At 38.6% G+C, this 13,867-nt stretch overlaps 1 protein-coding gene across 11 annotated transcripts in view; it reads left to right on the forward strand.

Moving 5' to 3' along the window:
• The window catches only part of CLASP1 (cytoplasmic linker associated protein 1), a 147,693-nt gene that overhangs the window by 98,431 nt on the left and 35,395 nt on the right, over nucleotides 1-13,867 (forward strand). For 6 of the 11 annotated variants that reach the window (XM_084289009.1, XM_084289012.1, XM_084289014.1 and 3 more), the window contains 5 exons: nucleotides 1,873-1,936; nucleotides 3,337-3,500; nucleotides 4,473-4,551; nucleotides 5,303-5,446; nucleotides 12,943-13,038. In XM_084289009.1, the coding sequence (XP_084145135.1) occupies nucleotides 1,873-1,936; nucleotides 3,337-3,500; nucleotides 4,473-4,551; nucleotides 5,303-5,446; nucleotides 12,943-13,038 (547 nt within the window). The remainder of the gene's footprint in view (nucleotides 1-1,872; nucleotides 1,937-3,336; nucleotides 3,501-4,472; nucleotides 4,552-5,302; nucleotides 5,447-12,942; nucleotides 13,039-13,867) is intronic. The other 5 variants (XM_084289016.1, XM_084289017.1, XM_084289011.1 and 2 more) reach the window with 1 other exon arrangement.

Here is a 13,867-nt window from a genome sequence, read left to right on the forward strand (position 1 = left end):
TCCTTTCAGTTTGCTTTTGTTCTGCTTACACCTTGGCTCAGGGTTGTTTTGGTGTCTGTACTAATGATCAGATTGCTTCATCGTGTTCTCACGGCATCATGGAGAACATCACCAAGGTCATTAGTCCAAGTGGCAAGTCTGTCTGTCTGTAATTAAACCTGATATCTTCTGTTGTGGTATAACAAATTTAACATAAAGCAGTGATGTGGCTAGGTTTTCTTTAGTACTCGGATCTGAAGGATCCTGTGTTAGCAGTGAATTATATATCCAGAAAGATGAGCTTGCAAAGCTCACACCTATCCTCATTGCTTCATATGGCTTCGTGTGGCCTAGTTCTCTGAGGGTTCCCCAGCCAGGCCTTCCGAACAACACAAGGCCAACAAGTCCCTTAAGGAAATGTTATTCCACTGCTTTTTTTAGTTTAGCGCTTGCTTTGTCACCTCAGCAAGATTTTGGAAGACAGATGCTTACACATGCGGTCTTCATATAACCCTTGTCCCCAAAGAAATTTCATTAAAGTAATAAATAGTTCATTCTGAGAGCAGCAGTCTGCATGAAGACAGCATGGCAGGGCAGTTGTTTAGAGGCAGTGCAGTCTCATCCTGAATGAAGCTGGCAGCTTGCTTTGGCATTGTTACGAGGACTTTTTCTTTACATCAAGCTCTTGGGCAGACCATTGTCTTTGTGCCATTTTTAAATTTGATTAGACTTTCACACACAAATCTATTTGAAAAATACATTGCTATGCTATAAAGTATTATAACAGTTTACAGTAACAACTTATTACTATAAACAAGCTAACATGAAACAGTTATAAACTATTCACATTCTGGCTATATATATCTGAAAATATATAGGTGAAATGTAAATTAACATCTTTCTGGATGGAAGGTATATATAATCACAATCTAAGCAGCTCTCCTCTGAGCAATCAGTGTGCATTTCAGTAGTTACTCTGGTTTCACAGTAGTTGCAAAAAATACCTAATCACATCCATAGTACGCAGGAAATGTTACCTTATTGCTCTGTTTTCATTTGGACAGTAAACAAGAAAAATTTCGGCATTCTTTGGCAGTTTGCATTGCAGCAAGAGTAGGACTTGTGTTTTTCAATACATTGCTAATAAGAGCTGTGGCACCAGTTTTGCATTTGACTCAAGCGTGGTATCTTACAAATAGATCACTCTTTACTAATTGTGTAAAAAGAGTATTACTGAGCACCTAATCTCCTACTAATAGTAAAGTAAGTTTAATGATCTTCTGATTTAGTAGGTTGCATACTTGATAGATTGTCTTCAATTTCTATATATTTCTCTGCTCTCAGTCTCTGGAGTCAGTTCTGCTGTTAATACAATGCAATTCTAGACTGATTTCATTGAAGCTACTGAGAATTACTAAAATATATATGATTAGTATATACCCAAATAGCATGGAAGTTCTGGTTTCACTTGAAAAACTGAAATACCTGACAGAAAAGAAGCCTGACAAACCTATTCCTAAGCTGCAAAAGCACAGTTTTTCTGTGCATTAGCAACCTTGATATGCATGTATGCAGAAAGAAAATGTCTCCCAAGTACTCCCTTTTCAAGTTCTCTTCTGCAATACAGACTATAGAAGAAAATGGAAGCAACAGAAAATAAAGTGCCTGGCTTCATGAGTTTAAAACATGTTTATTGCATTTCTTGTCATAACCCTGGTGATCACAGCAGGTGGAATGCCAGTTAAGGCTTCACCTAGATAGAGGGTTTTTAGAAGTGTGACTTAAGTAATGTTTAAACAAACAGAATCAGATCTTTCAGCTGTTACTATTTATTAGCTATTTTTGGTAACTAGAGCTTTATCATTAATATTATTGTCTTATTATGTATTTTAGCCGAGTCGAGTTAAAAAGGCTATGTGAAATATTTACTCGCATGTTTGCTGACCCTCACAGCAAGGTAAGATCACAAAGGCTGGTTCATTCTCTTGACTTAGCATGTGTCCATGTTTTACGTCGTTCCAAGATGAATATTCTTTATTTCTACCCCTGCCATCTGCTGGGGAAAACTGGCATTTATAAATTTGAGTTTTTTTTCTGTTTTACTCTGAAGGCAAGTGTCTCGATCTGTCTCCTCTTGCTAAGAACATCTTACTCCGTGCTCCCCAAAAAAACTTAATGCCTTTCGGGTGTCACTCCTTAAGTGAGAGGTTCAGTTTTATCTGTACTTCTCTAGGGATTTTCTTGGTGGTACGCAATAGAGTGAGGTCTAAAAGGTAATAAACCATAGTTAAGCATCTTGTTCCCTGGGGTTTGTATATACCTGCGAGCAGTATGGATTCTCAACAAGATGTTGTTTTGGATTTGTTTTATTTATTTTAAAACAACAGCAATATGCACACTTTGCCTTCTTTCTAACATTGTCCTTTGAAGTTGAAGGCTTTGCCCGGAATTTACAGGCATTTTTTAGAAAGAAGCAGGTTAGGGAATGGAGAAGGTGGGCCCATAGCCTTGTTCAGACCCATAGTTATTTGTTTGCAAAATACTTCTCATTTATAGATAAGGTGGTGGTTTATTACACATTTGACCAACATATGTGCTATGTGACAGCGGTGATCTCTCATCTTCACTGCCTTTATAGAATTACTGCAGCAAATACATTAGTTTTAAGTGTAAATATCAGCCACTAAATTTCTTCAATATAACTGAAGTCAGAGTTTAGTCCTTTGCTATAAATTCAGGGTTCATTTCTGCCCACTATGCTTTCTGAGCTCTGTATTTGGGGTGACATATGCGGAACGGGTGTCTTGGAAGTCAGAATAAACTGGGAAGTGGGAAAGGACTTGGTAAAGAATGGAGAAGGGTATACAATTGTACAAAGCCCCCAGGTTCTCCTGACTTGTTGACTTTAAAGGCATTACTTTTCATGAGAGGAAAGTAGATCTGATCCAAGGTATATAATGTTTTAAATAACTCTGAGAAGGTATTTTATATTAAGAAAATGCGAACTCTCGATGAATGCATCTTTTATGTTGACAAATTGCATCTGAACAATCGTGTTTGATCACTGCGTGCTAACGAGTGGTTTGTTTTGTTGCATGGCCTGCTTTGCCGTGGAATTCACAACAGAGAGTAAGTGTATTCTACCCTCTTTCTTCATTTGTTTCATGTGGTATTTTAATACAGCACATTCTAGATGTGTATTGTCTCTTTTTTCAGAAAAATGTAGTCACTAAAATCATTCATTCATGAAACTGTCTATAACAATCATTCTGCAACTTGTATTTTAAATCCCTCTCCTTTGATTATTTTCTATTTGAAGCACAGCCTTCCTTTTTGTGACAGTTGTTTTGTTCATAGGTCTTCAGCATGTTTCTGGAAACCCTGGTTGATTTCATCATCATTCATAAAGATGACTTGCAGGATTGGCTTTTTGTTCTCCTGACACAGTTGCTAAAGAAAATGGGAGCAGATTTGCTGGGGTCTGTGCAGGCAAAAGTGCAAAAAGCTCTGGATGTTACCAGGTAGAGTACTCAGATGGCAAACACTGTGTAGCTTTTTACAGGGTGATAGAAGGGCATCTGATGAACATTTTAGAAAGCCATAGAGCCGTATATTTTGAGGCCTCAATCCTAAGGAACACCAGTATAAATGAGAACGAAATTATGTTACAATATTTAAAGCATTGAATTAAAAAGGCCTTTGGTTTTAATAGATAACTGTAAAGCATAACACTTAAAGTGTGCAACTGATTGCATTTGTTAGTCTGTGGGTGGTTTTTTTTGGATATGTGTTTGGATATCAGTTTTCTTTTTGATTGAAAATAATTGTTTGCGGTGTTCACAATATGAACAGTGCTTTAACACAAAGTACAGAGCATCTTGCGTGTGTTCAAACAATAATGTTAACGCCAGGATAAGACCTTGAAAGCTACTGCTTTTTGCACACCAGTTAGTTCTGTAGTCTATGCCCTCTTCTAAGGATGTCCAGCACAGGATGTAGTTACAATTAAGTTCAGCTTGTCCAGGAAAAGAGATAATAAATGAATAAGTAGTAGTAGGAAGAGAGTGTACTAGTAGGAATAGATAGTTATCCAGGAGGAAACAGGATAGAGAAGAAAAAAGGAAGAAGAGAGAAATCAAAAACAGGTAGGAGCTCTGAGGGAAAGCGAAACCAGTCTGCTGCTAGAGATAAGGGAAGAAAGCACAGCCTGAAATGAAGAGGGGATGGGCAGGTGTGCCAAAAACAGGATTAAGTGAACAGAAGTCAGTTTGAGTAACAGCATATAAAGGTATTGATTTAGCAGTGTTTTGTCAGTATTAAAAGAGTAATCAGGTGACACTTAAACTTGAGTTTCTCTGAATAGTTGATGGTAAACTTAAGAAGAAAAGCATGATAGGTGCTGAACTCTGTTATGTAAGTTTTTATGTATTGAGTTAATTTAGCCCTGGAAGCATGTGTAGCATTACATTTTTGCCTTTGTTTTCTTTGGACAGGGATTCTTTTCCATTTGATCAACAATTTAACATTTTGATGAGGTTTATTGTGGATCAGACCCAAACACCAAACCTCAAGGTCAGTATCAGGCCTTTTTGCTGAAGCATAAACGTGGTTATCTTAGTTTGTCATGGCAGGTATAATTAAAGTGGAAGCGAGCTGTTCCTGCAGGACTGCAGGGACCAGGCTCAGTCTGGACAGCTAGAGAGCTGAGATCCTAAGCACACCTAAACAAGTGTTTGTTGCACAGAACATGCATAATGCATGTAGGGTTTGGGGAAGAAACAGAGCTTTTTGTTACTGAATCTTCTTAACTGGATATTGTTGTGCAGATTGTTTTTCAGGAGGTTGCTGTTCCAAGGCTATAGGTACACTGTAAACTCTGGAAAAGATACTTAATTGTTTCAGAGACAGGAATATACAGGATGTCAAATTACTAGTGCTCTTTCTCCCATGTCCCAAAGTTTAAGTCTTTTGAGGCTCCAGCCTCATGAGAAGCACCTGGAACAGTAACCATGGGCATGAGGCACATTGCAAAACTTTAAAATATTCAATACGAGTGGAAACAGCGTGGTGATTTGCTTACACAAATGCACAAAAGGACATATTTCAAGCCAGTTCTGATCTGCCATTTCAGACTCACTACACAAAACTTTTCCTGGGTATAAAGTTGCTTTTGGTTTTGAAATGTGACATGGAGACATGGCACAGGGATTTCTTTTCCCAAGTAAGACATAAGTCTTGTCAATCTGCACCAATGTGTGTTTATTATAGGATAATCCTATTTTTGTCAGCTCATGGGATTAACAAATACATCTTCACTTCTCAGGTAAAAGTTGCTATCCTGAAGTATATCGAGTCCTTGGCAAGACAGATGGATCCAACAGACTTTGTGAACTCCAGTGAGACAAGACTTGCTGTATCTAGAATTATAACTTGGACAACAGAACCAAAGAGCTCAGATGTGAGAAAGGTAAGTCAGAATGCTGAAATATTGGCAGTAGTTATTCCTTCTAAAAAGAGAAAGAGATTTAAGAAAAAAAAAAAAGTCATAAAGGTAATTAAAAATGTAGTGGTTTGAGTTGTACATACATGTACCTTGCCTTCCAAACTGAATTGCCTATTCAGTAAAGACACATTTCTGAAGCATCTCTTCATAAATATTTTTTTCTAGTTAGGTACTCAGCTGTCTTAACTATTACCACACAACGGGGTCATAGTTTAAAAATATGCTTTTTATTGAACAGTCTGGAAATATCTATAGATTTTTGTTTATTTAAGTGCTTTGTAGACTGAAATGAAACCTAGCACAACTTCTGCATTGCAATATTGTTAAAAGAAACTAAACAAATCAGTAAGCTGCCAAGGGTTCTCAACTCTTTTCTTTTAAAAACTGTTTATCTCAACCTGGAAAAAATTGGCACATTTAGGTCAGTCCTAGATAATGCAGTTAACGTGTTCTTTTTTTTTTTCCTTGCTGTAGATACGAGTGCCAGGTAAGCTAAAATGGAGCACATAGTGATACTTATCTCTCCCAAGAGAAAAATGAGACTTTGTTTGATGTCCCTGGCATCTGTAGCAACTTAAAATTACCTCCAATTCCCCCCAGCTAATAATAAATAAATAAATCGGAAAAAGTCGTATCAGAATATACAGATTGTGTGAAAATGTTATGCTCTACATACACTTAGAATTGAATTAATACTAGAATAGCATATTAGTATTTTATAAGTTTAGAAATAAAATTATTTTGATTGTTTGATTCTGATGAATTGATGATTAGGTATCAAAGGCACCACACCTGATTATTCAATATATGTGAATATATATGAATTGAATATATAGGATATTCAATATTCATTATCTTATAGCTGGCAAGACTTCAAAGAAGCTTTTTGTGTGCACGCTTTTTGCTTTCTGGCATAGATTTGGTTACATCTAGAGAAAAATGTCTCATCTATTTTTTAAGAAGACTTTCTCCAGGGCTTTTTTGCACCAGCATGACTGCAATTTGTTTTTACAAGGTAGTCTCAGTCCTTAAAGGGTGACTTAACTCATAGAGTTAAATCTGGAATGTGCATTTTTCTTTTGATATTTTCATATACAAAGTCAGAAAGAATTAAGTAACAAAAGAGCAGTTTCTTCCCTTTTACAGTTCAAGTAAACCCCTAGCAGTTTACTCTGCTAGTGGCAGGCAAGAGGGAGTTGTAAATTAATTTAACTAGAATAATACATTGAAAAGCAAATAGCAAAACTTCCGCATGTTTCTCGGCAGAGGAAATATTCCACCATTAGAGGTCATCATTGCTGCATGCAAAGCTGAGTGAACGGTATCTCTGCAGCAGCTGAAAATTTGGCTGTTAGCTGTGAAGTTATGGTGTGGGAAGTGTGTGTTCACAGTGCAGTGTCTGTCTGTCTGTCTCAAAGACTTGCAGAACTCTGGTAAAAACTTCCAGCCAGCTCCACCTGAGCAGTACCTGGGGAAGTGCTTTGGGGGCTGATAAGAGATTACTGAATCCAAATTCTCTTTATTAAGTCTGCATGTGACTTGGATTTGCCTCTGATGTCTGTAGCTTTCAAATTACTGTGCAGTCAGGCTAATGTAGGATACTAAAAATGAATGTCCAGGTGATCTCTATTTCATCATACAGTTGCTGTACTATGATTTTATTAAGAGCATAGTACAAACTAAAGGCTTTAGAAGAAACACTGCTACAAAGGATTTATAAGCAATCCTTGTCCATAATCTCTGTCAGGACTATAGTTAACAGACTAATAAATTCATTATGCAGTAACGAACAGGATTATAAGGGCTAACCCAGACAGGTGAAATGTTCTGAAGAACACAATTAAAATTGTCCTTTTTGGAGGCTACAACCTGGAAAAAAAAAGTACTGCTTTTTATATCAAGAAGATTTATTGTCGTGGAAGGGATTTCTGCAGATAACCTTCAAGGTCTGAGGTTCTCTAAGTGCAGAGCAGGCCATGCGATTAAAAACATTGTCATAGCCTAAACATGGGTAGAAGGAGAACCAACTAAAACTACAAGGTTTCAGGTACTACAGGAGGCCTGTAACAACTATAAAATATCTTTTCAATAGAATCTGGATTTGAGATAATTCGTGCAATTGACTCAGCTCCTATAAAGACAGGAGCCAACTTTATTTTGGGTACTGAGCAGTCTTGGCTGTCATAGTCTAGTCCTTGTATACCACTGCAGCTGATGATAGAACAGCAATGCCGGTGCTCAGCTGCTTGTGAAGGCAGCAGCTCTTCCTACAGGAAACTTAGTCACACCGGCACTGTAGTTCTTACCTAGATTGAAATTACTGAATGCTATCTTAATGCAAGTAGCATTTGGGTGTGTGGTGGCCATACTACCCTGTCTGGATTTTGCCTCAGTAGAGAAGGTAAAATAAGCTTGCTCATGCTAGTAGCAAAATATAGAAAAGATTGCTGTCAATTAATATATAAAGTGTGTGGCTATTGTGTGCACGTGGCAATTTGTCATGCAGGTTTTATCCGATGGTAGCAATCAATGAATCTGTTCAAGAAATGGGTTATATTATCAGCCAATTGTATGATTATCCTTCTACTAGTGATATCAGTGTCCATTACTGTTTTGTATGTGATGGTCACGGAGATCCCAGCCCTCCGTAGCGTTAGGATGCTGGAGAAAAATAGAACAAAAAGTGGCATCTAGTCCAAAGACCTTTTTCAAACTGAACAATACATCTTATTAATAAACTTTGCATATTCCTATGATGACTGCTTAAGCACACTTAGTGGGCATGATTTACCTGTCTGATGTCTGATTGGACTATGGGTTATGTTTTATAGCTAGTGGAAATCAGAAAGAAACTTAGTCAAAGGAAATGCTGTTGTGCATGAAGTGCTTTATGTTCTCATTAAATAATATCTATCTAGCTCAACGTAAACTCTGTTACCCAAAAAAAAAAAAAAATACTGTGAACACAGAGTACTGATTCCCTCTCAGGGTAGAAACCGTTTAAGCTGTTGAAAATAGCAATGAATTATGTACGGTCAAAATTATTGTCAAGCTTTAAAGTTGTAAATGAGGTGATCTGCAGTGTGTCAGAGGTAAATATTTGTCTTGTTTTAAATATTGTTAATACTTCTGGGTGTTTACCATGCGTTTAAGTTAAGGTTCACTTCCTGCAAACAGTAGTAGAAGAAAGGTGAAAGACATTTGTCCTTTATGCTGAACAAAAGCTATTAGGTAGAAACAGATTGCGCTGCATTGCACAGCAAACTAAGATGGGGTTCAAATGTTGCCCTCGGATGCAGTGAGAGCACCTGTTGGTGATTTGTACACATGCAGCTGAATCCTGCTTTTTCCCTGAGCAGAACATGTCATCGGGCAGGGCATAGATCTATGTGACACTAAATACTAGTGTCTAAACGCGTCTGAATTTTTTTTCCTCTCTATTGACAGGGTGTAAATTATGTTGAATTTTTGTTTAAAAATATATCATAATATATAATATATAATACACACACACACACACACACATATATATATGATTTCGTGAAATCATTCTACAAAAGCCAGTTAATTACCACACAGAAAAATAGCACAAAATGGTAACCCAGTTAATGACTGGTCTGAGGACATGGTCATGGTCAGTGACTGCACTGTGCTATCACTAATACTGCTAGCAAAGTTAATTTGCAATCCTTATAAATGTAAAATTCTTACTGAATTTGGATTACAGGATTGGGTTCTGTGTGAGAAAATACTTCGATTTTGGAAAGGAGACATCAATATAGGAGTGGAAATCAGAATGAGGGCTTCTAATTTGACTCAGGCCAAAGCCTAAGGAAGCCTCGTGTCCAGGGCTCGGGTGAATGGAAGTTTTTATTAAACACGAGCACTCAGTGTCGCAGAGGGGTGGGGTGTCTGTGAGGACGTGCAGGATCTTGGTGTTTGGACTTGGCACAGGTTGAAGGGGTTCAAGGCCTCCCAAGGTGAAGGGCCAGTGCCACTGCCCACTGTCCTGCCAATCAGCTTGCCCTTAATAAATGACAAGATCACTTTTGCATGATTGTGAATTGGGCTTCAAATCTCAGGGAAGAAGAAATTGTCCTTTGTGCCAGGTATCCTGCCTCGCTTCTCTGTTGATGAAACATTCATATGGTAGTTTTATTTTACAAGCCTGATTTTATTTTTACACGTTATGGGCAGCCTCGTGTCATGTGCACATCGTGTTCTGCCTTCCACTTACGTAACTGGGGAAACTTTTTTTTCCCCCAACCGTCACCCTTATAACTGGGTTTGGCTGAGCTGCCCTTGAGTACAGACGGTGCATGGGACTAGGTAAGAAACTAGACATGTCATAGTGAATCAAAAAGCTCAGTAGAGTGCTTATATTACTTGTATTTTCATGAAGATCAAGTTCCCCTCAGACCAAGGGGTAGTAGGGCGGTCCTTGGATTGTCACTTAGCTTGCAGGTGAAGTCTGGAGATGTGCAAAGAAAATGTGTTTGGGACCAATTTTTTTTAATAACTGATTAGTCAAGAATCTGAGTTAGTCTAGAAGATGAGGAAGATTTCAAAGAAAGCTGCAGCAACAAATTCTTCATATGCTCAAACAACCAACAGATATTTCTTCAACTAGTAGTCCCAGATGTTGTTTCTCAAGAAATATTGAATATTGTCACTTTGAAAAGGAAACAATACCTAAAACCTGAAGAAACTTTGGGCAAAATAACGCTTCAGTGTCTATAACAGGACTAGCAACCAACAGAAAAGCAAACACTACTAAGGAAATGAAATTGGACTCCTTTGCAGCTTGATGTCACGAAACCTCTAAAATCTCTGCTGGAGCTCGAATTTTCTATTTAGTGTCAGGCTGAGTCGAGCAATTCTGTGACAGAAATTTCACTGCAAAAGCACGCCCAAAGACTCCTGGTGAGCTGACATGGCATCATTCATCCTTAAGCGTTGGGCAATGAATACTGCTGACCATGGCCTGTTACAGTAGCAGTGGCGGAGAGGGCATTTACACAAATGCTTTTGAATGGCAAATCGTTTTAATATTCCCCAGTAGGCAGGGCCTCGCCTCTCTGGCTTGGAGGGCTCTCCAGCATTTTTGCAATATGCCTACAACTTGCGTGTCTCATTGACTCCGTTAGGGATCGAGTTACCAGAGAACCAGGCCTCAGGGTTTGATCTCAGGCTTACGGACTGTGTCCGTACTTCTGAGACGAGCCTTTTAGTCAAAGGAGATGACTAAAGAAGTCAGACAAGATCTAAATGCAAAGAGCAACTCCTTTCAGGCATTTTAACTTAGTTGGTGTTAGGGGAAAAATAGTGTAATGTATCAAAACTGACACTCGGTGGACTTCAGTGTTTACTTGATTTAATGCTGTTAGAACAAAAAGGATCTTGGTGTCCTAACTCTGTTTCCAAAACAGTAGCCCTCATTTTCTGTTTGTTTTGAATTTGATGCTAGAGAGCTATGAGAGCCCAAATATTTTTACTGTACGCAGTGTAAGGTAAATTGCTTTTCCCAGCATTAGTTGCAAGAAAATCATGGCATGCCTGTTGGAAACATGGTCTCAGGGCTAGATTTCCTTAAAGTGAATCTCTTGGATTTGTACAGCCTTATAGGATCCTCTGATGCTTAGCTTTTAATAGAAGTAGTTACTTTTTTTCAGTTTGCTTCAAACTGTAAGTGCCTGATGTTGTAAGAAATTGCTTCACAGAATGTGAATATTCATGCTTATGCTATGTGTATGGGCAAAATATTTTTGTGTACGTGTCATCTATAGAAAAATATGTGTGCACCTATGTAGGTATAAGTGACAGGTCTATTTTGAAAATCAGGATTTGAAACTCCTTGCAGTTTAAAGGACATGTTTTTGTTACAGTCTTCAGAAACTTTTCTTCCTCCTTAGCTTACGTGTGGGAATCACCCTCTCAATTCAGACCTACATCATGCCAGGCGTACCATAGGAGCTCCTTCAACCCATTTCTACTTCACATGCCATTTCATAACGAGCAGTTATTCAGAGTGTAGCCTTCATCAGCTTGACTTCTGGGATAATATCTGGCTCTCCTGAAGTAATTTGAACATTTTTACAAGTCTTTGCTGTGACCAGGTGACAGAAGAACAACATGCATAGGGAATCTTAATCCATCCTACAGCTGTAATGAGAACGTGGTGATTCAGTGCTGCATAGGTCTAGTTGGCACTTGTTTGAGATGCCTTTGACACATGTAATGCAACCATCTGGGACTTGTAAAAACCTTTCATGATATATTGTGTGCTGTATAAAACAGTGTGGATTTAATCTGTATATTAATTCTATATGTAAATCTGTTTAAAAACAATTTCTTCCTTTTCAGGATATGGATGTAAACAGCATATTCTAATACAAATCTCTTGGGAATTTGTATATTTAAAAACTGGAAATCAAGCTAACGTGCTTGAGTTATGTACAAACTGATGACAATGATGTTTCATATTACCATATCAGTAATGTGGATGGCTATTCTCATCTGATTATAGACCCAAAAAGGGAACAAAGAGGCGGTCTTGTTTGGCAGCCATTTTTTTTAGCTTAGTGCCCAATCACAGTTAATTGTCTGTTGGAAAGTACACCTCAATAATGCTTGTTTAAAGCCCCTAAACACTCAGTGGAAGTGAATTAACTCACTTAACATCAGCTGCGCTCATCAGAGGATCGAAGCATTGCCATATGCCAATGTGTGCTAATACAAGCTGCCTAATGTGTCTCTGTTGCCTCCTGATCTTTGTGGATCTATATTTGATCTGCAGATTAGTGTAAGTCCAAGGGAAATGAGTGTCTCTCTGTTCCAGTATGCCTTACATTACCAAAACCACATTTACCCTAGGCTGAATGGTGAAATGAATAAAGCATACAGAGGATATTTTTTCAAAAGTGAGTAGACGCGCACCTTCTTCAGACTAATCACATTACAGAAGGTGTCTGTAGACAATGTTGGTCTATTAGACTGACATCCAGGCTGGAGTCAGGAGTTTGCAAGTTCTCAACTGTATCTTGCTCTGAACTCTGACACCCATCTGCAAGGATAGGCACGGGCAGATGCAGGCTCCTGTTCCTGGGATGCCCTGGTGCCATCTCAGAGCAGCATGCCACTGAGGCTCTGCACCTCAGCAGGGCTTCTCAAGCAGTTATGGAGATCATCAGGAAGCTGCCATAGCTCCTCGTAGGAGCTCTAAGGGATGGGCGATCAGTAAACATGAGAATTGTGGCTGAATATAACTTTCAGTCACTGCTGCCCTCTGCTGAAAGGAATGCTCCTGTAGTTAAATCAAGTATTAATGCTTTTTGTTTCTTGAGGTTAAGCAAGCAACTGATTAAAACTCTTCTGCAAAAAGATAGCATGTGTACTGTTTAGATGATTTAGTTGAAATGCCTTCTTTAAATAATATCAACTTTCCTGTTTGTCAAACCCAGACCATGCATAGTTGGGTAGGTGAGGATTTGCCAGCTAGGACAACTGCGGCTTCCTCAGGGCCCGGTGAAGGAAACTTGGAAGAGAAATGTAAACAGGTAGACTAAAAGCTATGTGTACTAATCACACTAATCTAGTTTGCAGTCTCAATGGTCTAGCTGTGTAAAGAGACCTTGACTAGGAGCTTGAAGAAAGTGTGTCTGTGTGTCAAGTAATTTTTGGCTTTATGCTTTTCTGTTAATTTTTGGTTTTGTGTCTTAACAGTTTGGGGTCCTCCCCTTTTATGGGGCTGATAATGTAGTGAGCCCATCGCTGATACAGGTTTGAGTAACTTGAAAACTGTTTTCAAATAGTTCAGGCAAGTAGCTGCTCATTCTGCTTGGTTGTTATCGGACCAGCTGCAGCAGCAACCATAAGGTGCTTGTATTAAGCTTAGGCCACTGACAGTATTCCCCCTTAATATTTTTCCAGTTAGCCTGCATTCTGCATGATGAGCCCAAGCTGCTTCAAAAAGTCTTTAATATATTTCAACTAATTTGCAGAGGTTACTGGATTCTAATAAAATAATTTTAAAAAAAGGCAAAACAACAACGGCAACAAAACCTTCCAAGTTGCAAAAGCACTTGTGTCCCTTCAGCAGCTGGCAGTCAGACAGCATGACTTTTGCGTTGGCATAAATATGAAACTTTGGGAGCTGCTGCCAGCTTGTGGAACCTGATCTCTTGCTGCATTGTTATAAGGAAAATAATAAAGTTGCATAAGCAATCCTTTGCAAATGATTCAACAACCTGACATGGAGCCAGACCCCCTCACTAGCACAGGCAGGCTATTTACTGGGGTTTCTCTAGCTTGAGCCAGCAGAGAGCTGCCTCGTTAAGATTAGATAATCTATAGGGTCTACATTATTTCTCGCTGAAAGGAGATGGA

The sequence above is a fragment of the Netta rufina genome (assembly GCF_964035555.1).
Source record: "Netta rufina genome assembly, chromosome: 6".
Taxonomy (NCBI): Eukaryota; Metazoa; Chordata; class Aves; order Anseriformes; family Anatidae; genus Netta; species Netta rufina.